Source organism: Pseudoliparis swirei, chromosome 3 (genome assembly GCF_029220125.1).
Source record: "Pseudoliparis swirei isolate HS2019 ecotype Mariana Trench chromosome 3, NWPU_hadal_v1, whole genome shotgun sequence".
NCBI lineage: Eukaryota > Metazoa > Chordata > Actinopteri > Perciformes > Liparidae > Pseudoliparis > Pseudoliparis swirei.
Genome location: NC_079390.1, coordinates 8,736,795 through 8,762,651, shown reverse-complemented (window position 1 = coordinate 8,762,651; position 25,857 = coordinate 8,736,795). Strand labels below are relative to the sequence as shown.

The following is a 25,857-nucleotide window of genomic DNA, read 5'->3' as shown; positions in this document are numbered from 1 at the left end:
ACGGTGAGGGCAAAGCTCAGGTTTTGGCCTGTCAATTTTTGGTGAAATGCTGAGAGGAAGTGCTGCCTGGGTTCAGGAAAATCAGACTGCCACGCATTCTTCAGCTTCATGGAGTGAGAGCTGCTTCGACCTCTTTGACTGCATCCTGCTCAAAGCTTCCACTTGTTATCACGTCCTGTAGAGCTCTACAGACATCGGATCCCCAAATCAGGTTAGACCGTGTGCATCTACAGGGCACACAGACTCTATCATCTGAACCTCCCACCAGCCGCACACTTCAAGTAATCATAAAACCAGTGCGATCAGGAAATCAGCTGAGATGGAATCTCCCTCCAAGAATAAATTCATTCTTTCCAACCACTTAAAAATCTTTTTAAATCCCTGTGTTAATAATCCTATAAATCTAAATCCTTTTTTATAATGCGACAACTGTTTTTTTAAACTTTAAATTTATGTTAATGCATGTGCTCCAATTAATAATATACGATGCGACAGAATAATCATCAATTTCCATAATTATACGCCTTTGAAGAAGACTAGATATTGTCATATCCTATTGTGTTAGTTATTAAGGGTGGACACTGTTAAATATCCCTTTGCTTTATAGTATTAACATATTTTCTGTGGTTACTGGAGAGTGTAATCTAGAAATCACTATTTAAAAGGACATTGAGCCACTTTTCACCCCCTCTGCTGTAACTTCCACGTCATCACTGATGGCAACTCAGGAAATCAACCTTCTCTGCAGACTTCAAGTCCATCTGGTTACTTAGCTGCCTCTGTTTGTTTTTATTTTCCTTAGTGACTCATCTGCTTCATTTCCTCAAGCTCCTCTCTGGCCCCTGAACATGGGAAAAGCCTTGAGAGATCAATAGTGGAGTCTTTCTCCCACTCTCTCTGTGTGTGTCTACATGTGCGCTCCAATTCGTTCCTTTGGGACGCCAGAAGAGATGGGCTCGCTTAGGTCTGCTCACTTCCTGTGGAACAATAGTCTTTCTATACCCCATCCTCATTGATGTATCAAGCGCGGTGGACACATTATAATCCACCGTGCTTAGTCATATTATCAGAAGCTTAAGTAAACTAAGTTATTCAACAGTTTTCCAGAGTGGAAATACACACTGTTTGTTACACCAGTGGTACAGAGCAGGAAGCCAGAGGACACAAGGTATTTTAAGTCGCCTCCTACACCACATTGTTTATCCTCCCTGGATCAGACTCTTAACACATGCATTACCACGAGACACAGCGGAGGAGACTCACTGCATCGAAGGGGTTTGGTCTCCAGCCTCCTCCTCTAAACATCAGGTGCGTTCCAGCTGAACTTTCAATCAATGGAATTCCTGTAGGAGTCTCAGGGAGTCTCTGAGGCGGATCTGAACTTTGACACAAATGCCTCTCCTAATATAGACTTGATTTTCTTTCTTTATCTGCCAAAAAAAAAAAGAGAGAGAAAGGAAGTGCTTCAGTGAGACGTATTAGCACATTTTAGAGGGCAGTGCCGATGCCGGGCTCCTCTTCTGTAACTCTGCTCTCAGGGAGGAGAAGGGGTTGGGAGGAGGGAAAGAGCAGAGGAACTCAGTTATTGGATGAAGAAAGCTAGGAGCGAGACGGAAACAATAATGTGGACTCTGCTCTATGGATAAATACACTCCAGACAAACTCATGGATCTAGCTGTTGCCCGGACTCCGTAAGAGTAGAGTAATGGTAAGAGCTGCATGCCTTGAAAGTAAGCATTGAAGAAAGTAAACTGTTGGCTGTGTTTGCAGCACTGTTGTGCTTGTAACTTGTATTCTGCCTATTTAAAAAAAAGTATCTCATCCTTTCTAAAATAACACTCTGTTGAATTGTATTCATCATGTGAAATATAAATGTTGACAGCGTTCGCAGAAATGATTTCTCCTTAAAAGTAGCAGCCCAGACCGTGTGGCTGGCGGTGTCTATTTTCAGAAGCTCGTGGCAACTCTGAAGGACATAACTGCCCCCGTAATCACTGGTTACAGTGCAAGGCCCTGCATTAGCGAGCACTGAAACTATTCTTTGGCCTGGGTGTGTACGTCCAATCACTGAGGCTTGTGGGAGCAGGAGCACATGTGTGCACACGTGTGTGTATTTGTGTGTGTCTGTGTCTCTGTGTGTGTGTGTGTGTGAGTCAGACAGCCAGAGAGACATTACCCTGCCCACTGTCCTGTCCGGAGTGACTGCGTGGCTCAAAGAGGGCTAGTGTTGACAGCCAGTGGGCTGACAGCAGAGGCGTGAGGGCTCCAGTGTCAGCGGTGAACAGGGGGGACGCTCTGTTCTCCGTGCCACTGGGTCCTCTGAGACTCACACACTGGACGTGATTGTCAGATATGTGTGGGTTTTTAACGCGGCGGCTTCGTCTGCAGTGACATCAGACAATGATGGAACGCCCTGTTGTCTCAGCCGGGGCTAAAATGGGAGCACAGTGGTCGTGGATGTTTTTTGGCTATTTTTAAAATCCAGAATTGGACTTAAACGGTGATGTCAGCATGGAGCGACAAAGACCACAAGCATTTTTCTTCGACGAGGACTCATGTGTTGGTGTGCGAATGAGCTGATGTGGCCACTTCCTGACTTACAGACAGGTGTGAAATTAAAGGAAAATATGAATAAATGAGAAGCACAGGTTATTAAAATGGTTTCATGAGTATGAACATGCTGTGAATCATATTACTTTCATAGCCATGATGTGTCAACCCAGCTGAAGAGACATTCAACACCGTCAGACGTCTTACCACCATCAAAGCACCAAATATATGAATATCTTTTGGAAAGATGATGTTCGTTGCTCCAGAAGAGTTTCAGACAGATCATTAAAGTAAAGGGAAGGTAGACTAGACACAACAAACGATAGATAGTAGGTAGTTGTGTCTAACTTAGTTTGGCTTGGAATGCTGAGCTGATACTAAATTGTTGTCAGGGCAAACAACCCATGTCGGTGATAGGAGACACGGATACCAGCTTTTAGTAGAAAAACATGGTGAGTCATCTGGGCTGCGTATGTGTCTGTGTGTGAGAGTTTGAGGTCCGTCTGGTCCTGTTTCCTCCTCGCCTGATGTGCGCCGCGATGAGCAAATGGCTGGATCTAATCTGCAGCATCTGTCTGCAAACATGGAGCTTGGTGTGGGTGTGTTTGTGTGTGTTTGTGTTTGTACGATGTGTATGTGTCACAGTGACTCATCGTGGGCTGAGTGAGGGGTGATTGGACCCCTGATGTGTGAGGGACCTGCAGAGCTCACTCACATCATGTGCTCCATCTCATAAGTACAATTGTGATGATACTTCCATAACAGCAGGCTGTTGTCAAATGTGGAAAACCAGTAATCTCTCTTAGATTGAGGCATAACTCTTCTTGATGGATCATTTTGCCGGCTGAAACAATTACCCAGTATAATGGTTTGGTCACATGGGCTTATAAGTGGGGCAGGAGGTTGCTAAGGAAAGCACTGTTCCCATTGTAGTACAACTGTAGTAGCAGTATTCCCAGAGCTCTCTCTCTCTCTCTCTCTCTGCATGTGTGTTTGCTTCAGGATCTTCATGTGTCAGATAAGTCTGACAGTCCAGACGAGATGGAGCGGGTGAGCAGGAACACAGGCGAACATGGGAGACAGACGCATCAGGTCTTACAGGTGAGTCATTAATCACGAGTTACAGGCGATACAACTGGTGTACTAAATCCTGAGAAACTGAATTTATTACTAATATATATATATATATATACATATATATACATATATGTATATATATATATATATATATATATATATGCTGTGAGTCTGCTAATTATTCAATATAACTGAGGAGTAAATGATTTGTGGAAGAATTAAAGAGTGTTTCATGGAAAAGTGTTTATCTTCAAATAAACAAGCAATCTACCAATCAGTGCTTGCAGTAAGAATGGACCATGTAATCTACCATTACATAAATATCTACATATCAATTGTAAAGGTGTGGTCATATGCTCTGTCTCTCTGATATGGGCTTTACTGTTTATTTCTAACAAGTAAGTTGGACTTTAATTAAACAATCTTTGATTATAATGATACATCTCCATAGGTCGGATCATATAATTATGTTTGTTGTCTTGGTTTTGTTTTGACAGAGCAATCCTTTAGACCTGTTTGAGACAGGCAAGTCCCTGAAATTTCAGGCAGAGCGCCCCCACCTGGTTAGTTTGGGGAGTGGACGCTTGAGCACAGCCATCACCTTGCTACCTCTGCTGGAAGGTGAACAACTGTGTGTGTGTGTGTGTGTGTGTGTGTGTGTAGGTGTGTGTGTGTGTGTGTGTGTGTGTGTGTGTGTGTGTGTGTGTGTGTTGGTGGGATGGGTAGATATTAAACACTCGTTTAAAATGCTGTATTTTCTCACTTAAGTTATGCACCACTTATTTCATAGATATCTTAATGTCCTTGTTGAATAGGACATAAGAAACCTCATTGACGTTGTTCACAATTAAAAATATCCATAATAATTGAGAGCTTGTTTAACTGCCTCATCATGCTGCACCATTACCTTGTTAACATGATCAACTAAGAGGAGCTCATCGTTTCAGGGGACATCTTTTTAACCAACATGGTAATCTCCAGTCTGTAAAGCCCAGATCTACGAATTTGACTTATTGTTCGCACATGTAGACACTTCCACAAGCGAGTTATTACAAATAAGTCTGTTTTTTAATAAGCAGGCAGCACAACTTGTCACGAGTGATGAATTGACTAAAACTGATGACACCTAACCTTCTGACCTTATAGTTATGGCACCATAGTTGCAATTACACCCTTGTCTGGGATTTTCCTGCAGCACTGAATTGTGACACCACAGAGGAAGAGAGAGAGAGAGAAGAGTTATTGACTTCATAAACCGTGCAGATTTTTATATTTATGACTCCAACAACTATCACATACGAATGCATAGTGTCACAGTTGCATCTGCTGCACTCAGACAGCAATATAAATACAACTGATGGTCAAACTACTACACAGAAAATAGTTGATGGGTGTATTAATTTCCTTTAACAAGATTCCTGTCATACACCGGGCTAAGCACACCTCTTGAAACTAACACCTGTTTTCCAACTTTCAATCACGGGATGACTCCATTTGTGACCGTGAGCCCTGAAATGACACCCGTTCTTCGAACTGGACCCAGTAATACTTCAGAGAAGTCTTCACAGGTCACATTGGAGCTCCTGTAACTGACGCTGAGAAAATCACTGTTTACTGTTGTTGTTGCAGGGAGAACCACGCTGGGCAGTGGAAGGACCGATATCCCCCTGCAGGGCCAAGGCATTGCAGCTCAGCACTGCTACATTGACAACCAAGCAGACGGCATCACTTTGTACCCGTGTGGAAACCAGTGCTCTGTAGATGGCCTTCCCATCACCAAACCCTTCCGCCTGACACAAGGTAGCTCTGTCACAGCCCGAAGTGATGATAGTTGGGTTTAAAGCTGTTTTGTTTTGGACATTTAATCAATCGAGTTGCTTAAAAAACAAACACAAAAACTAAAGCAAGCTGTTACGAGTGATTGTGTAGGACAGACAGTAGTGTATATTTTCTCTACTTTAGGCTCACAATGACCTGCTTCCAATCAGTATTGTCATTGTGAGCCTGTTAGCATGTCAATGGTATCATTGAGCTCAACGTATTGGCTATTGGTTATCGATCAATTCCCATTTATGTACAGTCAGATGACTGAAATGATGATGATTGAAAGAATAAATCCATTGTAGTAATTCATACATATAAATAAATTAGTTCTTTAAAAACAAGGTGGAAGATAACAATGCCTAGCTTCATAAAAACAAAAGAGTCCCATGTGTTTCCAGTAACATGCACACTTGCCATAAAAAAGGCACAACAGTCCCACCCCCTCAGTCGCCCCTCCATGAGATCCAAGCCAGCAGCTACACCAGAATGTCATTTGAAGCCGGGTAATCAGCGGGCGTGTGTGGAGGCAGCAGCTGCTGAACAAGAATACTTCAGGCTTCATTCAAAGGACTCATGACATTTTGAATAAAACAACCCAGGAATGGAGGAAACTGCTTAATTTCTATCATACGGAACAATATTGCAGCCATGTGGACTTTTGTCTTCACTTTGAAGGATGAGATCAATATTAAACTTCCTGTGGAATATCCAGAACTTGAAGCAAAACTTCGAACATGTGACTCTGAGGGAATACACCAGGCATTCTTGAAAGCCACCAGAGAGGAAATGCAAGGGAAGGAGTTGATTTCACTTACTGGTTAATTACACGTGAGTTAAACTAGTCCGTTTATTGATGTAGAAACAACAACAGTTTGAAATGTTAAGCTCTTCGCAACGTCTGTGCCACAAGGACTTTTTCTTCCCTCGTGCTGGATTACCACATGCTCTAAGTCTTCGATCCACTTGTTTTATCAAATGCTTCAGTGCTGTTTACATTTCATGTTCAAATGAATCTTATAGAAAGATCTGTCTCTTCGCTCACACCTCATATTCTGTTGATTATGTAATGCTTTTAAGCAGGACGGTATTGTGAAATTGGTTCCATACACTCTAAAATAAAACAGTGACTGAAGCCATTATATACGTATTGAATTAGTTATCTATTTAAATTGCAGGCTGAAATAATTCATATGTACTAAATATTGAAAACAAACTGTTAATCAGTCAGTGAAATCTTTTTATAGCAGTGAATTTATAGTGGTGTCAATGCTTTTCCTCCTTGAAAATGTGAACTTGTATCGCTGACAGCTTTCTCCCCACACGGTCTCCTCTCCTGGCAGGGTGCATGCTGTGCTTTGGTCAGTCGGTCTTTTTCCGCTTCAACCATCCAGAGGAGGCCCTGCGGATGAAGAGCCTGCTGCCTGGAGGAAGCCAAGGACTGAGCACGACAAGAACTCATCCTGCAGGTAGGAGCCCGTGCTTTCATAATTACACAACTCCTAGCATCAGGTTGTACAGTTCCTGTGTGTCACCCAGGTTGTGTTCCTACTCATGCATGCATGGCATGCAGTTAGTAATAATAACTAATCAAGGACACAGAAAACCCTGGTGTGCATGGTGGGTGTACAGTTTCTTCAATAGTTATTCTGGGACGAGTTAATGGGCTTATAACTATTCAGTCATATTTAGGTTCAAATCAAGAACATCTGGCCACTGCTGCACCCTCGTACAGCTGTTGCAGTGAAGACCTCGGGAACGATGACATAGTGTACATGAATAGCTCTTAAAACTATCCATGTTTTAAGGCTTACGTCCTCACAAATGGTTAATGAGATGGCATGCAGTAAGCAGGATAAAGATAAAAATATGTTGACAATGTACGTTCATTTAGAACTGACTTGGACATTAAACTTACATTCACATTGTAAAAGTTTAAATAAAGGAAGTTGTATTTGTTTTCTACTAATTAGATATAATATAATGCTAGTTTTATTAGCTCTTGATTTTTGCGGCACAATTGGTCTTGAAGTCTGACTGCAACATTGGTTTTAGAAATAGCTTGTTCAGGCCTAATTATCTTTGGCCTACATTGTGATCTAGTTCATTAAAATCTGGGTTTTTTCACTCAAGGTGTGACCCCATTGAAACTGAGGATTGTTGTAACCTTTCTTATTACAGTTGCACTCAGATGACGTTATATTGTTCCGTCCCGTTCATTGCTTTGATTGTTGCCTCGAGCTGTTGATGATATTTCATTCCATTCTCTTCTGACCTTATTGGTTGAGCTGTCTGTGCGGTTAGAGCCACCGCACCCTTCCCTGTGTGTTTGGCCCACTATTTCCTGACCAGGTCCTTCATGTGCTCTGAATGAGGTGGACCGCTGGAGCTTTTATATTTAGCAGCATCAGATCCCTGAAGGATTACGATACAACCGAGGAGCGCACCATGCCGACTGCCGGGTTTGCGTCATACAGGAGCACCGGGGCTCCAAGACTGTTATCACTATTTAAAGTGGGCAACCAGGACACAGTGTACGTTCAGGCATGTGTATGTGTGCCCCCTTTGACCTTAACAACACTGACTGTGTGGTGGACGTCAGCAGGCAAAGACAACACAGGACAGATCCCTCCAACTGTGTTTGTTTATGTGTGTTTTTGCAACTGTCTTTTAGGGTGTCTTCTTACTTGATTCAACAGGAATGCTCATTCACAAGTGTGTCTGTCTCCCTGTGCAGACTCTCAAAGTGTCCTGAACGGGAACCATTGGTCTTTTTCGAGCAACGGAGACTCCAAAATTAGCAACATATCAAAGAACCTCCAGGACTCTTTGGTGCTGAAGGCTGGATCTGGTAAACACCCTATTCCTCAGCCCTCTCATCCAAGCATACTCAATGGGAGAAACGGCTCCATGACCGAGGACTCCATCTATGAAAACAGCAGCAGCTTTCTGGGCCAGAACCTCGAGAACAAAACCTCTCCAGTACCAGCGGGGTCCACCAACCACACTCCTGTCCCCCATCCACGGACCTCACTCTCTGTGGCCTCAAGCGCTAGGTGTGGTGTTCAGTGGGCCCAGGAGAGCCCACCGCTTCTAAGAAGCGCAAGAGAAGAGGCCACGTCAAGCCCCACACCGCCTAACAGGGTGTCAGGACAGGGCTCAGTCCAATTTTCAACTAAAGCTCCATCCAGCCCTCGAGGAAGAGGTTCTTCCCTTCAGAAGAGATCCCCAAGTCCTATGCGAGATCAGCACCTTTCTCATGTTGAAGTCCCTCCAAGGCTTAGGACTCCAGAGCCGATCGGGTCCCACAGCCTGAGAGAGCTTCCTCCTCTCAGCCCTTACATGTCCCGCAGAGCGACTCCAGGATCGCAGGGCTCGGCTTCCTCCCTCACCGCACAGGGCTTCACTGTCAAAGGCGTCCCAGAGGGACCCCAGGGCCACTTCAAGCTCACAACTACTTCAAAAGAAGAAGCCTTGAGGACAATGTCTGGAGGCAGGCAGTCAAATTCTGGGCCGGGAAGTGCCATCATGTCAGGCCTGGGTTCTCTGTCGGGTTCATCTCCTCTTGCTAGCCCTCATAGCAAAAGAAAGACTTCCATGACAGGATCCTCCAGCAAAGAACAGAGTCTTGTGAAACCCTATTCCCGCGAACGTAAAAACAGCATCTCCGAGATCAGCGACAATGAGGACGAGTTGCTGGAATACCACCGTTGGCAGAGAGAGGAGAGGCTGCGAGAGCAGGAAATGGAGAAACTGGTAAGTGATCAGCACTTTGCATATGATTTCACACAAGATATGACATAATAATAACAGTTAGGCCCAATCTGGAAGCTGCTGTGCACTTTGCTCAGGAAGTCATAAAGAAAACATTTGCTGCTCTGGTTTGTCCTTGTTTATTCTACATCCTGTGGACCGGTGGCATTTGTATATACTTAACATCTGCTATTATCTATGAGGTGAAAATTATCAAAAAATATGAAACATCCAGCAGGCACAGAGCAACACACACGTGTGACAGTTACAGTAAATGAAAGTGCTGAGACTGCTGGCATGGCAGACGCTATGTCTGCATTCAGATATCTTTTCAAAATCCCCTGGCATCCATCCACGAGCTCATCTCCCCAGAGCATTACTGGCATCGTGAGCCCATGTGGCCCGAGTAAAACGGGGTGAACATTCCTCCACCAGTCTTAAGGTCCAGAGCGGCGGGCGAGGCTGCATATGGCTCAACACTAAATTTACCAAAAGGAAGAGTGGCTCTTACTTTCAAAGCTGTTGTGCTCGACTGGAGGCTCTTTCTTATTCGTACCCACACAAGATCATAGATTGCATACTTGTTATCCATCCTCTGTCCACACCCAACAGCCCCTCCACCCCACCATTCTTCAACCCCCTCCCAGCCTGCTTCTGACAGCTGAAGCGACCATAGGGAGAGGAGGGGGGGGTTCCCGCCCCTTCATTTCCACAGACTATTTCAGGAACCGAAAGGTTTCTTGTAACAAATAAGAGAGTTACTGACAACATGCATCAGAGTTGTACTGATAAGGGTTGGACTGCAGCATGGTCGATGTTTGTGTTGAGTTATCCAGTCGAAGACATCACCTCTAATACATGAATAGATAAAGAGCTTGGCCCAAGAAAGTGTTGATTAGTGTGATCCATATTTTAAATTGTTTCCAAGCTTTTAATCCAAACATTATCCAGATGCAATTGTTGATTTGTTCACTGTTGGCTGAGGTTTCCATTGATTTTCAGCTTTGTTGTGTCATATTGCTGGTACTTGATAAATGAGAATACACATACAGTAAGTATGTGTATTTACAATAAAATGTTAGCACACTTGCAAACAAATAGGACACACGTGAATGTAGATAATCACTGTGTGAAAAAAGTTACATTTTTACAGTAAATTACTTCATCAATATCCCAGAGGAAAAATCAAAGAGGGGAAAGAAGCTTCAGAACTTGATATCAAAGCAACTGTTGAAGGAATAGTTTCATATTTTGGGAAATTTGCATATTTACTTTCACGTACTGAGCTAAGAAGACTGATACCACGCCGTCCAGTAAATTAGAAGACAGAGCCAGGAGTTGGTTAGTTTAGCTTAGCATGACGACTGGAAGGAGAGTCAAGACTGGCTCAGTTAATCAACACCACTTATTAACACTTATAAATGCCATTTGTTTAATCCTTACAAAAATGTGTACAAATGACAGTTTTACTATAAAGCTAGAGCCAGGAGTCAGTAAGCTTAGCTTTGCAGAAAGACAACAAGTATAACATTTGGACTATGGAATGAACTAATGAGATTCAATGTGATAATTCATGAGATTTAGAGGTGCGAGTTGTCTCCAGTCCATGATAAGGTATGCTAATTCTCCTCGATGTGATGTTAGCATCATAGTTAGCATAAAGGCACGACAGTGGTAGCCTATAGATCTTCTCTTCTAACCCCCTGAAAGAAAGCAAATAAGTATATTTCCCAAAATGTCACTTAAAAAAAGTACTTTAAGGGGGCGGTGCATCATTAGTCTGGATTAGTCTATTTCTGTTGCAGTTGTGTTTAAATGGTTTGTATTACTATATAAAATGCATTCAATGACCAACCAGCTGATGTGCTGAACTAAGTGTGGGGTCCCTGAATATGTTTGTGGTTTGTTTGCTATCGCAGTCTCAAAAGAAGCACACAAAACAGATCAACTGTAGACCTACAGGTGAGAGAGGCAAAGAGAGGAGTTCCTCACAGTGGAATGAACACCCTACATTCAGGGATGGATTAACGAACGGGCCTACCGGGCCCGGGCCCAGGGGCCCATGAGCTCAGGGGGCCCCTAAGCCAGAGCCTCCGCGCGTGACGTCGCTGTTATTAACATTGTATTGATATGAATATGATGATATGACACGATGCGCCGTAGCCGGTATATGCTAGGCTTAAGTCATTCATGTCAGTCACAGGGCCTCAATAGTCCTACTGAGGGATGGATTACCGAACGAGCCAACCGGCACCAGGGGCCCATGAGCTCAGGGGGCCCTTAAGCCAGAGCCTTTGCGTGAAGTCTCTGTTATTAACTTTGTATTAATATGATACGATGCGCCGTATGCCGGTATATGCTGGGCTTAAGTCATTCATGTCAGTAACAGGGCCCCAATAGTCCTACTCAGGGATGTTATTCCTGGTTATTCATTTAATTCATATAACCGAAGTCCCTGCTATCATATAATTCGCGTTATGTTGTCTGCTCAGCTCCGGTATCTTTGTTCCATACGGACTGTTTTGTTAGCGATGTTTTTTTGTGTGGTTTTTTTTGCGGGGGGGGGGGGGGCTTGACACGTCCAGGCCCAGGGGCCCTTGGTTTCTCAATCCGTCCATGCCTACATTTGGCACACTGCTCTCTTAGCACAGATGCACAGCCATGCCGGATTTTCTTTTTTAAAATCTCACTTTACTGAACCCAACCTACATACATAGATTTTGCTGCACTTTAAAAAAAAGCCCATGCGGCAGTTTATCTCTCAGCAAAAGTAAATGGCATAGCTGGAGAGGAAGTGATGTGATTGAAAAGTAAATTTTAGCATCAATTCCACCGAGATGAGGCCAAACTGTGGGTTTGCAACAGATTTCAAATATTTGTGTAGGTGGTTCTGGTTAATTGAGATGATTTTTATGGTAATACATTAATACAAAATATTTAAATTCCAATAAACAGCAACATGTCAGTGGTAATGAGGCAAAGTAGTTTATTTCAGTGCTACACTATTCGCCCCTCCAGATGAACTGCATTTTTGGAAGTTTTTACATTATTGTGTCCAGATCAAAATCAGCCTAGGATAACATAAAACAATATAATAGGTTAGTTAGTAGCTTTAGAGGTGCTGGTTGGCAGATTTATTTTACCTTCAGATGCAGCCAGACTAGCCGTTCCCCCTGTTTCCAGTGTGTGAGCTGAGCTCACCTCAGCTAACTAGCTGCTGGCTGTAACTTAAAGTGAACAGACAGACATATATGCGGGTGGTATGGATCATCTCATTTAACGCTCTGCAAGAAAGAAAATGAGTATATTTCTTAAAATTTTTTGTTAAAATGTTTAACTTTAGCTTTAAATGATAACGTTAACACAACTGTCAAATCAAAAATATTTGGTTCATTGTAGCTTTATATCTATTCTCACGTCCATATTTTACAGAAAATGAACCAGGCAAACAACATAAACTGCTTTTTAAGGTGTAAATCTTGTCGTTAAAGTCAACGTCTGTGACAGAGTTGATGTGGTTATTTCAACAGCCTGAATAATTAAAATACCAGACAAAAGCATCCCGGTGGTTGTGGATACAGCAACACACACATCAGGCACGATTCCCAATTCTCAAGTCTGCGTATTTATTCTGGTCGATCAAAGCAAATCTCTCATTGTTCGGAGGGATGGGAGACAGCAGATGGCCACAAGCTGGAACCACGTGGCATATAGCAAACACATACAACACATGATGAAGATACACAAAAGAGACACATTGAAAGCATCTCTGATTGAAGAAAAAAACAAATGACAACTGATGCAACCAAAACTCGCAAGCATTTTAAATGGATGCTCTTTGTCACATTCTGTCCTTATAAACAACTTGGGCGGGTTTACTAGGAGCTCCCTCCTGAGAGACAAACTACATCAGCTTCGGCCCTCCGGCTATCAGGTTACAGTCGCTGAGGGACAGCTGCATAAATGGGACAATGTCACACAAGGACACTTGCAGCTTATGTGCAATATGATCTATAATGTAGGACAAACCCACTTACGTCTCACATCTTTTCTGTAGGAGCGACAGAGGCTGGAGACCATCCTCAATCTGTGTGCAGACTATAATCACGACGACAGTGCTGCGGAGCTGGCGGAGGTGGTGAGGAGTGGGTTGTTGGGGCCGGCTAGAGGAACCTGTTTGAACACAGTGGGGGGGATGACCCTTCAGGGAGGAGACAGACCGAGGCCGAGAGAGAACGATGAGGACACCCAGCGAGAGGAGTCGAGCAGCACAGAGAGCACACAGCAAGAGGTAACCAACATATGAAGGCATGCATGAGATCTCGTCTGATAGGAATCTTTAAACAAAGTGGTGTGTGTGTTCCCTCAGTGTGAAGAGCTGTTAGGCGGTCAGGAGCAGGTCTACCTGGAGGAGGAGAGGAGCAGGATTTTGGCCAAGGTTGATGACTTGAAGCACAGAGTCAGTGAACTGGAGCTGCAGCTACAAGAGACCAAACAGGAGGTCAACACACACACACACACACACACAGACAGACAGACACACATACACACACATACACACACTCAATCCTTCAAGTGGAAGCTGTTCCACCATTTAGTGAGCCTGACAGGTGGTTTGCAGATTCTGACTCCATGTATGTCTCTAAGGTGGAGATGGAGCAGGCCCTGCTGCAGGCCGAGGGGCGGGCAGAGCAGGAGCAGGCGGAGGCGGAAAATGAAATCATCTCTCAGCTGCAGCTCAAACTCAGCCAGCTGGACACGGCCACCCAGAGAGAGAAGGATAAGGTGGGCACCCAGGGAAAAAACATACAGGAAATGCTGTCGATTTGCTCACAGCCACCGGTTTCTAAGTACAGTTTGCACGTGAATGTTCCTGAACATCTGCGTTTGACTGTATAAAAACCCACTCACCCACATGTGCAAACACTCTATGTCTTTTTCTCAGATCTAAAACTGACGTGCACTGCTTGTATATTAGCTGTATGTCCGAAGACACAAAGCACACACTGTCTTCTCTTTGAAGCGTCCAGCAGCTTTAAAGCTTTTAAATAGCAAAAAAACATCAACAGCGGACATCTTTTATCTTTTAGCTGGATGTAGCCAACAATATAATGTTGATTCAGATGTGCATGTAACTTGTTATCTTCCTCCCGTTTGAACATTGCGTGGATCATTACGATCTCTCAACACACCTGCCAACCTAACCTCTGCTTCAACCCTTTAATACTTTAACTGCTCTGGCCTGTGCGCTTGGCTGCATGGATTTGAGTTATCTGTAATTTTTTTCTTCCTGGGGTGGTGTGTGTGTGTGTGTGTGTGCGCGCGCGTGTGTGTGCGTGCATTTGAATGCGGACCCAATCGTGTGTATGTGTGTGTTTCTATGTGTTTTTAGGGGAGGGCTAATGTGTCGGCTGAGCGGAAGGCCCTGGGAAAGCAGAGGAATGAGTACAATGAGCTGAAGAGGCAGTTTGATAAGTGCCCCTTGTCTCTAAGGGAACAATTACAGGAGCAGCTCTGCAGGGTCAGTGTTCTCACGCAGCCCACTGGCTGGCAACAGTGAGTTATGATATACCAAATACCACAGTTGTGTATGATCTGCACAGAAACGGCTGCAGACATAACGCTGACTCTGTTTTGAAGCACTCAGAGCAACTCATAAGTATGCAGACTGTGCATTTCCTCTTTTTCTGCTGTAGCCCCTCATTATAAACACACACGGTTATGAGTGTAACTCAACAGTAAGCAATGCTTTTGCTACTCCAGCAGCACTTTGAGGCTGTTGCTTAATCTCTGCTGTTCTCTAATTCTGGATGCTTGAAATGTCATATGCAATTAGTAATAATTAATAATATAATTAACAGCTCTGCTCTGAAAGTTTGCATGCCTCTTAACATGAATGATTCAATTCACATACGCACACTTAATGATTACATGCAGATTATTGTCAGATTTAATGGTCTAACATTTTGGCTACTTTATTGTGGAAATTAAAGGACAAGGCTGGTATTTTGTATACATTTCTCATTGTGAACTAATCCCATAGAAACACCAAAACCAAGAATGTGTTAGTCCATCTCTCAATACTTTTTGACCTCTCCAGTGTGAAGAAACCATCAGTTTCAATCCTCAACAATTTACTGCTGTAGTTTTTTGGCAAAAAAGGGCTATTTTCAACCGTGCTTAAAAACATGCTTTACACCGGCAGTCTCTGTTCATCACAGGAAAAGTAATACGATACACGGCTTTGGATACACACATACAATTCATCATTGATGGTTTTGGTCTTTTATGGTGTTTTGTTACCCATAAGAAACATAGCAGATATTGCAAGTCTTATTATTTGACATCTCTGTCTGACTGATTTCAAACTGTGAATAACCTGCATGTATGTCTGCCCGTGGACAGGGAGCTGACGCTCTGGAGTCTGGGACCAAGCAGTTTGAGGAGCTGGAGTTCTGCCAGCTGGAGGAGGAGAGCAGCCTGGAGGAGAAGAAGGAGACTCAAAGCTCGCAGCTTCACCAGCAGCGAGCCGAGTATCACTGCAGCGTGGCCAAGAGGAAGGCACGGATATCATTTTAGCAGAAAATATATGGATATGTTGGTAAAATATGATCGGCAACTTGAGATTAAATGTCAGAGTGACATCACGGTTTGATTTGCAGGAGAAGATGGCCGCTATGGAGGCACAGGTGAAGCAGCTGGGGTTACAGGCGGCTCATGACTGTGAGAGGATGTCTAAAGACAGGACGGTGACTCTGCAGCTGCTACACAAGGTTAGCCTTTCACCGCTAATAAACCGACAGTATAGGCATGTATTTATTAATTCATTAAAGTGTGATGCATGGCAAACTGAGAAAGCGCCTCTATGCCCATGCTGGCTTTGCATTTTAGGAGCAAGACAGGTTGTGTGTCCTGGAGAAGAGGTACCACAGCCTGACAGGAGGGAGGACCTTCCCAAAGGCCAGCAGCAGCATGAAAGAGGTGAGCAGTGATCTCACAACCAGCTGTGGTTACTCAGATAAAGGAGGAGAACAACAACAACATCAACAACAACTTCCAAGTGAATTTTGTTTTAACTTAAATTAACTTTTTTAAACAGGGATTTCTACACATCAGCGAACCTGACCTTGTTTATGCGGACGGTCCTCCTCATAGCCTCTGCCCCTCCTCTGCCTCCTTCTCCTCCTCTCACATGCCCTCCCCTGAACTTTATCCTGTTAGGCTACAAGAGGTAAACCTCAACAAAATCATCTTTGTAACAACTCCTAACAAAAGGCTAATAAATGCCCGTGCTGCCGTTTCTACGCTAAAAAAACAGCATGTGGTGTGTGAGCAGATACTCACAAACAACAGCAAGCTTGCAGTTTGTTTGTTGTTGGGTCAAGTTCCTGCCATCATCTACATAGGATGATTTTTTTTTGGAGGTTTCTACACTTTCCAATTATCTAGAATTAGAGGATAAAAAAAAGAAGAAGAAACTTGCAAGATGACCTTTGGGATGCGTATACTGTTATGTGACTGCCATTCATTTCGAAGATAGAGACCATGGGAGGTGTGATGCCCACGTGTTTGCTTTGCATGACTTTACTAAGCGTCGACTCTTGCCGCCTGCACCCTTCTTATCTCTGTGTTTTGACTGTCGCTGCAGGAGTACCTCCGGCTCTCTGATGTCTATAGGATGTATGGAAATGCTTCCACGCAGTCTCACTCTTCCTCTCCGGCTGCTCTCCACTGCCTCTCCTTTGCTGTAGGTCCGACTCTGCCATGCGAGGTAGACACCCGCCTGCTTTCTGCCACACGCTCTGTTCCTCTGACTCCTCAGTCGACTAAACACTGAACCCACCTAGCCACATTTACAATGTCTCAGATCATCCTTCCTAAAGATTAGCCTTCTTAATGTTCGTTTCCACTTTCTTCTCCCTCCCTGTTCTGTAAATATATGTGTGTGTGTGTGTGTGTGTGTGTGTTTGTGTGTGTCTGCATTGACTGGTTGTATGTGTGTCTGTGTGTGTGTGTGTGTGTGTATGTGAAGGAGTACATCACAGTCAGTCAGTTAAGCCAGATCTTCGGGATGCAGAGAGTTGATCCCTCCTCTTCTTCCTCTATTCCATCATTCCAACTCGCCTCTTCTGAATCCACCTTCTCGTGCCACTCAGCTGCATGTGGTCCTTCCTCCTTTCTCTCTGCACAGGTTTGTTATCCTTTCTTCACTCGCTCTTAAAAACTGACGACACCATTCAGTCTCTCCGGCATTGCAGCCGCCCACTGAACAATTAGTATTGCTGCGAGGACTGTTTCAACCCTGCTTGTTGCTTCTGTCACTGATGCTGGTGCTGCTCCCCTCCCCTCTCTTTGGCCGGATGTTCTTCATCACCTCAGAGCCAGCCTGAGCTGAGCGGGAATGCAATGCCTCCTATTAACCTCGAGCGCTGGTACCAGGACATCATGGCTGCTGGAGAGCCTCAGTCATGTCCTCCACCACTGCCTGCAAAGTCTTTTTCCACACGCAGACACAGTCAGGTAAATGATGCACTCATTCTCGCAGTGTGTTGCTACAGGGCCTAACAGCAGGCCAACCCACTGTGTTCAATCCAGGCGGTCTTCACACTAGCCACTCGACTATCCATATGTGTATGACTTGGAGGTCCTCTAGTGGATGAAATAAGACAGGGCAGTATTTCTTGAGTTTCAGGAATGTTGTCAACGACGGATGCTAATATTAGTCTTATGATCATTTGGGTTTTTTCTCCTGCAAGTGTGAAGTAAAGCATATAAGAAGCTAAACAAATAAGCATTGCACGCTGGAACAGGAAGTCTTATTAACATAGTGTTGTGTGTAGACATTCAATTCAATGATGGGTTGATCTGAAGATGAGAGGAACCAAAAAAGACCATTTATATATGTAGTGGAGTAAGATAAGCAGAACAGTCAAAGTCAAAATGAAGTACAGTACTTGAGTAAATATATTTCTACTTACAAGGGAACAAAAACACAAAATCTAGTCAAAGAAAAAAAAAAGAAGAAAACATTCCACAACAAGACAAACAAATATAAGCTGTACGGATTTTTTGGGGCGTAACAGCACATCAACGTCCTCTTGAAATGTGAATAAACAATGAACAGAGCTCGTTCCTCTCTCAGCTATTGAAGTCCAAATCAGATGGTGAGGTTGCACGGGGGGCGTCGTGCACCCTGCCGCACTCCAGTGCTGCTCATGAGAAGAATGCATCCACCAAGGTGAGCACACAGGTTTAATTAACATGTAAATCGGAAAAAAATCTTATTTGTCGTTACACAAGTGATACTTTCAATGTTTTTATTTATTTTAGGGGTTACAGTTTATGCTGAGAGAGATGTCACAGACACTAGACATGGACTCCAGGAGAAGGTTGGCTCTGCAGAGCAAAGGTACGTCTCATCTCTTCAGCCCGTGGAGGGTTTTCACCGGGTATTCACTCAGCGCAGAACTGTGGGAATGGATGTTACCAGTTTGGATGCGGTTATAATCAACTAGTAGCAATGGGCTGACACTGTCAGTAGAGGGCACTGTAGGTCTGTGACGGCTGTCTCTGCTCCCTCAGACCTGTCTCCCATAGTGCATCACTCCATCCTACATCATCAGGCGCCGCCGAGTGGCAGCCAGGCGTACGACACCCTGAGCCTGGAGAGCTCCGACAGCATGGAGACCAGCGTCTCCACTGGCAACTCCGCCTGTACCCCAGAAAGGTGAGAGACTGGAAGATGTGCAATGGGCTCTGTTTCCATGGGAACACTCAAGTCTGCCCCGTCTCCCAGGAGAAGGGTCACCGCTCTTTGTTCCCGTGACAACACGTTTTGTTACATACTGCTCACTGCTCCCGTGACAACAGCGCAGGAGCTGTTGCCATGCCAACCCCCTCAAGTTTTCATTGTTTCGTGAATTTCCGAATTTAACGACTGTTTACGGTTCACGGAGGAAAGCTTTTGCCTCCTCCAGCTCTCCCTGCTGTCGGTGTTTGCTTTACTTTTTGTTTTACATCCAGCGTCTTGTCGTCTCCTTCCTCTGTGTGTTGTAGTGCCTCCGGGTTCGAGGCCCAGAGGATAGAGGAGATGGAGAAGATGTTGAAGGAGGCGCAGCAGGAAAAGGCTAGACTGATGGAGAACCGAGTGAGTGTCATATCAGCTATCCTCAGTGGTGACCTCCCACACTCTTTTCATATTTCAACACCATTAGTCAATTAATCGATTGGTCGATAAACAGAAAATGTACCAGCAACTGTTTTGATAATCTATGAATATTTTTTTCCATTTCTTAAGCAAAAATGATGTGAAGACTTGTGTGTGTCACATATGATGGTAAACTGAATATCTCTGGGTTTTGGACAGTTGATGCAATAACATAAAAACATTTAATAAAAAAAACACTTTCCTGAATAATCAATAATAAAAATTGCCGTTAGTTGCAGCCCTATAGTGTCAACTGGTAGAATGTATGTTATTGCCTCACCTCTGGCGTAACGAATGCTCTATAGAACATATTAAAGATGGTTTCAGAGGTGAATAGAAAATAGATCCACACTCACCTACACTTAAACGTAATATATATGTTTCTGGCAAATATTAAAAACATTATTAGATGAAATTATTTTATGGTCACACATTTTGTTGCTGGCTTTATTGATAAAAGCAAACATTTCAATATATCCATCTGGCAAATGTACGAAAATCACATAAATAAATTGAAAAATGCAATAAACTCACAATTTGTATGAAATAATTCATTTTAATTGACCAATTCCCCTGAAAGTTGATGAGCAATAACTTTGAATGATCTCAGGAGTCTCCAGTTACTTCTGTTGAATAGATACAAATCACAGTGCCAGAGAGATTGACTCAGCTCAAGGTGTGGTGAAATGATGTTGTAAGTAGTTTGTTTACCTTTGTATTATTTCTACATGTTGAAACAAAGAAGACCTGCATGTAAGTATCTGAAAGCGGCAAAGGATCATTTTACATCAGCAAAGCTTACCCAGACTTTAGGGATATATTTTACAAAACCCTGGATTGGGACTTGAATGTGCCTCCCCTGACAGTCGCTCACTTTGTATTGCAACATTTGCCTACTATTTACATATTCTCCCCGACTCCCTTTTGCCCCTGTTATTTCCTCCTCTCTTCTCTCCATCTGTTCCCCTTTCTCCTCTCCTGACGCTCCCAGGAGAGGGATGTGCAGGCTCGGCGGCAGATGTTGGAGGAGGAGCGGAGGAGGCGGGAGGAGGCCGAGAGGAGGCTCCAGGATGAGACGACCCACAGGCTGAGGCTGGTGGAGGAGGAGGTGAAGATGAGAGAGAAACACTTCTCCCAGGTCAGTGGAGCAACGGGAGGAGACGGGACGGCGGGTAGAAACGAAGAGGAGGGAACGGGAGACTTGGGGAAGAGGATGAGAGGCGAGACAATAAAGAGAGGGCGGGAATATGGGAAGATCAAAGATTGTCACGGAAGGGAGAGAATGGAGGGGAGGGTGAGATGAAGAACAGAGAGAAAAACGGATGGGGGGCGGAGGGGGCACACAATATTATGTACACATAATGAAAGCTTTTAATCTTGGCAGTGTGTTTAGCTACGAGTCGTCTGTGGTATAAGTATGTAAACAAATATAATTAAATCAGGAAGTACAAATGCTCCCAGTTCTGCAGCAAAAAAGAGCCAAACAGACCATAAAAGAGCTTAAAGTTGAGTGAATATTGGACTCATATTCATCAATAGAAAGAACCATGATCTAGAATGAATGCTAATGTTCCTCCGTATCAGGATTATAAAATGCAAAAAGGTTTGCCGACGACTTTCATCAGCATTAAAGCCTCACCAAGCAGTTTCTTCACAGGCCCGTCCAATGACGCGCTACCTGCCCAACCGCAAGCAGGAGTTTGACTTGCGAGCCCACGTGGAGTCGTCCGGCCACAGCATAGACACCTGCCCCTTCGTCATCCTCACGGAGAAGATGTGCAAGGGCCACCTGGTGAAGATGGGCGGCAAAATCAAATCGTGGAAGAAGCGCTGGTTCGTTTTTGACCGCATCAAGAGGAACTTCTGTTATTACGGGGGTGAGGATACAACGACATTTCATCATGGGGTGCATCTGTTGAATTATTATATAGCGCGGGCTCGTTAGAGGGACACCTGTTACAACCTGACGATCGATCACTTGTGTTTTCCACACAAATACAAAAGTCTCAACTCAGTTATGAAACATATCCACAGAGGAAGGCGTGCCGATAACCACGAGGTGGGTTGCAGTTCATTCTAGTCATGAGGACTTCTGGAATCCACTCTTCTCCAGTTTAGAGTTGGTACGGGGAACTTAAACCTGTCACACGAAGCCATTAGGCCACACATCCAGGGAACCATTAAGGAGCTCTCGAAGAAGAGGAAAAGTGATCATAGAAAAGAAACGTGGTATTATATGTGGCATATTGGTTTAAATCCTGACCAGTTTAGACCTCAAAGGGTCATTATCAGAATAGAAATACTAAAAACTGACCAATTACACCAGTTATTCTTGATAAACAATACACCAGAAATAAAGATCTATTATATATTTTTAAAGGCATAATGACACGTCCATTTCAAAAACTGAAAATTGAAAAAAATAAACACTTCATAAGCAACTTTGAGGCCTGGAGGTTTCAGCCGCTGTGTCGCCTTCTTGTTGTTCAATTCAAGTCTCAGGCCTCGTCGACAGAAGATGAAAGCGGTCAAACCGGTTGGCTCACGCTAGAGTCCACTCGTATGTAGGATTCATAATTTCACAACTTTATGTTGAAGAGCTGCTGTGCATCGAGCCGGGACCTGATTTATTCAGTTCACCCGGCAGCAGCGCCGAGGCTCTTCTGAGAAACACTCCGCTCTCTTTGCTGTGTTTTTCAATAAAACCAGACTTCTGTCTCGCCCGGCGTTTATTCGTCTGGAACCAAATACTAATTAAAGCTGCACTAAGTAGAATTTCCCCGCCTTGTTCTCGTGTGTTAAAAGTCAGTTTGTAATTTGCGTCGATCAGGCTGTCCCCTGAATTTGAAACGAGAACAGTTAGTTTTCTGAATAATTCATGAGCGTGTTTTTGAGGCTTTATTTTACAATCAAGTTGAAAATAGAACCCACGTATATTTTCATTGCTGTGGCCCCTGTTCTCTTCGCTCCTCTCCCCCTCTCCCTCTCTCCGCTCACTTGCCTAGCCTTTTCACCCCCTTACTCCTGACGAAGATGATGGTGATGATGGTGATGAAATAAGATGCAATACTTTCTCTAGATGTGTTTTTCTTGGGGAGGAGGCTAGCTCCTGGCTTGTTTGTGACTAATAAAACGAAACTCACATTTCAAAAACATTTATCTCATTACTAAGCAGATTTGACTTCTGGAAACGGGAAAGCAGACGAAAGTGTCAGACGTATTTCAAAAGATTGCCTTTAATTGTTGCTGGATGTTTGTTTCTTAGCCGGGCGCCACAGTGTGCACGAAGAGACACAACGACCACTGTTTATCTGAACAAGAGTGGAAACCTAGAAACTCCTTCAACCGATTATATTTGAAGACAATTTATATAGATGTGAGAAAACATAAATGCCTACAGTTTAGCCCCAAACTAGAGAAACCCATCAGTCCAAGGTCTGCGTCCGTTGAGCTTCCTCCGCAGGTTTCCCTGAAACAACTCCCAAACTCCTCAGAGTGGAGGGACTTTAACACGCTCAAAGATATTCTGGGAGAAGAGAACTGGACCCAAAGTCTGACCTGCTGGATGGGAAACTGTAGAACTAATCTGATATACAGAAGAAAGGCATTTATTTTTAAAGATTTACCAAAGGGAAAAGGCTGAAAAACCACTGAGACGAACCAGAAAGTACGACTGAAGAAAACAAGTCAAATTAATAGGATGGTAAAGACTTCAGGCACAGCTCGAAATAGACTTGCACTTTTAATTAACTTTTACTGCGGCTCATACCTATTCATGGGTTATGTGTTGAGTTAACACCTTTCTGCTTTACAAGTGTTCTTGTGTGTGGTTCCTCCAGATTGCCTCTGTTTTAAAGTATAACGATTAAGTCACAATTAAAAATAAATGCAATTCACTTTGGAACTGCATCGACCTGCGAGTTGTTTTCATTCAAGTCCTGGTAGTGGCTGATAGAAGAGGCAGAAAGAACTATGTCCAAAAATAAAGATGTTTTTTGGAAAAGTAGGAAATAAAAAAAAGAAAAATAGCTCATCACAGTCTTACTTATACTTTCCGCTGGGACTCGCCGTTTATTATTTGACCAAAGACAAACATTAAACGTCTCCCCACATCTCTGCCTGATTGCACTGTCTGCTTGGGCTGACTGAGCTCTTGCATCAGGGAAAGGCGTAATGTCATGTAATGTAACTTAATATGTTTTTTTCCCGTTTTCTCCTCTCAGACAAGCATGAGACCAAACTGAAAGGACTCATTTACTTTCAGGCAATTGAAGAGGTTTATTACGATCACCTACGCAGCGCCAACAAGGTAATCAACACTCTTTTTTTTACATTTCTCATCATTCAGAACTTCATCCGATATTTTTATTAAGTTTACAATAGATGTTAATTATTTTTCAATGTATCAATAAAGATATTGGATGAAAATAGGAAGGGTTTTATTCCAAAATGCTTCAGATTCTTTAACATTTCCCCATAATACATTTTATTTCAACAACATGTATGTTGTTGTTTTTTGTACTATGATGTTAGATAAACTCATTTTAGAATAAAGATGCTTTTTACAGTCACTACAACTGAAAATATAGTCAGATGTTCTTGAGCAGCAACTAAACACATAATTAAAATTGGTCTGTTGCACAATACGTCAAACATAAAAATGGTAATGTTTATACGTGTGAGTCATTTTTAGAAGGAAAGATCCATATTAGACTAGATTATGTTGTTTTGTCTTCTATAATTGAACTAGTATTTCATCATGTCCAATGAAAAAGGTTGGAAACCGACTATCAAAACCAAATACATTTGACACTATTCGTATTATGCTATTATATATTTTTTTCTGAGAAATGCCTCTGAGGGAAACCAATGCAACAGGTGCACCTTGCAGTCTGAAAAGTCTCCCCCCTTCTCCCCGCTATCCTCCAGAGCCCAAACCCGTCTTTGACCTTCTGCGTGAAAACCCACGACCGCCTCTACTACATGGTGGCCCCGTCCCCGGAGGCCATGAGGATCTGGATGGATGTCATAGTAACGGGCGCCGAGGGCTACACACAGTTCCTGAGCTGAGGGACCAGTGGGTGACGGACCTGGAGGATGACGGGGACTAAGAGGGCAACGCAGACACCTGCAAGCCAACCTGTGCTGCTATCTGCCAGAAATACAAGACGGGGGCATAAACGGATGGACGCTTGAAGAGAATAATAATCTGGGGCCTGATGCCGACGAGCAAATGAGGGCTTAGTCATGACCATTTTACTGAATGAATGAGCTGTATTTATCTTTCAGCCACGATGAGAAGGAAAAGAGTGTGAGCAATGCCAATGGATCTATAAATAGAGCTCTCAATGTTACCAAAACGTATTGTTACTATCATTTTGGAGGTTTCACGAGGAACACTTATTAGATCTTATAAACTCAAACTGTGTCCACCTTGAAGCCAATCTATGCATGCAGTGTTTTCACTTTAATCGTTGCCTTTTTACCCCCTTTTTGATACATTTGTACCGTTTAACTTTTCTCAGAGGAAAAAAAACTAGCTCTTGATATTTCCAAACACTAAAAAGTTAACAAAGCAATATTTTAGAAAATATTCAAAGCATATTTTAAAAGTCATATATCTTATTCAATTAATCTTTACTTGGAGACAAATATTTTATGTCATGTTTGTCCGATTTTTACAACGCAAATGTTAATATCACTATAAATTGTGTTATATCTTGTTTTATTCAGGCATGTAACACAACATTAATGTGTCTGTATTTCCTATAAATAGGTCAAAGAAAACCTATAAGTATTTTAACAGATTTAATAAATTATAGTCCTGTAACGATATTGTAAAACTACCATGTACATGCAATAAATAAAAATATATGATGTATCTGTTTGTTTGTCTAATTAACTCGTTTGTTGCTGACAAATTGGGTAAACTGAGGAATTCCGCAACAAACCACTTCTTGCTTCCTTAATTTGTGTTTCTCGCAAACAAATCGTTAATTACCAGCTTTCTTTAAATAATCTCATACGCCCAAATGAGCTGCTAGCGTTCACATTTAATTGAGAGCACACAATAGGTGTTCCATTTAAAACACTGCAGCTTCCCTATTTACATAACAACAGTCAGGTGCTTTAATTAGTTAATTGGCTCGTTAAATCTAGAGATGTGGAATATAACGCATGTATTTTGGGCACGGGGTAATTAATCATCTGGCTCTTCCTACACTAGGTCGGCCACATATAAATAAAAAAAACAAGAAGTGAAATTACATGCAATTTAACATGCATGATTCAACATCGAGAAATTTGAAATCATGTTATATAAAAAGAACGGAGTCGAAAAAAAGTCCACCACAAGTTCTTGTATGAAAATAAATCCAAACGGTGTGTATATTATCTTGTCGTGCTCTCGGTTCAAATCAGCAACAGAGATGTGCATGTGCAGATAGACG

The 25,857-nt window shown here is 43.1% G+C and overlaps 1 protein-coding gene across 3 annotated transcripts; it reads left to right on the top strand.

Annotated features, from left to right (window-relative positions):
- Positions 1 to 230: 230 nt before the first annotated feature.
- phldb1a (pleckstrin homology-like domain, family B, member 1a) lies at positions 231 to 25,289 on the top strand. 3 transcript variants are annotated; one of them, XM_056408528.1, is made up of 26 exons: positions 231 to 1,708; positions 3,553 to 3,651; positions 4,125 to 4,248; positions 5,257 to 5,427; positions 6,792 to 6,917; positions 8,186 to 9,204; positions 13,259 to 13,339; positions 13,409 to 13,492; positions 13,571 to 13,702; positions 13,849 to 13,986; positions 14,594 to 14,722; positions 15,607 to 15,762; positions 15,864 to 15,974; positions 16,093 to 16,182; positions 16,301 to 16,432; positions 16,850 to 16,972; positions 17,234 to 17,392; positions 17,581 to 17,721; positions 18,344 to 18,439; positions 18,532 to 18,610; positions 18,784 to 18,928; positions 19,258 to 19,348; positions 20,400 to 20,546; positions 21,066 to 21,285; positions 23,632 to 23,717; positions 24,338 to 25,289. In XM_056408528.1, the coding sequence occupies exons 1-26, from the start codon at positions 1,706 to 1,708 to the stop codon at positions 24,476 to 24,478; spliced, it is 4,023 nt and encodes a 1,340-aa protein (XP_056264503.1). In that variant the 5' UTR covers positions 231 to 1,705; the 3' UTR covers positions 24,479 to 25,289. The 3 variants fall into 3 exon arrangements, with proteins under 3 accessions (XP_056264503.1, XP_056264494.1, XP_056264511.1); XM_056408519.1 differs by having other exon boundaries at positions 13,259 to 13,492; XM_056408536.1 differs by lacking the exon at positions 14,594 to 14,722 and having other exon boundaries at positions 232 to 1,708; positions 13,259 to 13,492.
- The last annotated feature ends 568 nt before the right edge of the window (positions 25,290 to 25,857 follow it).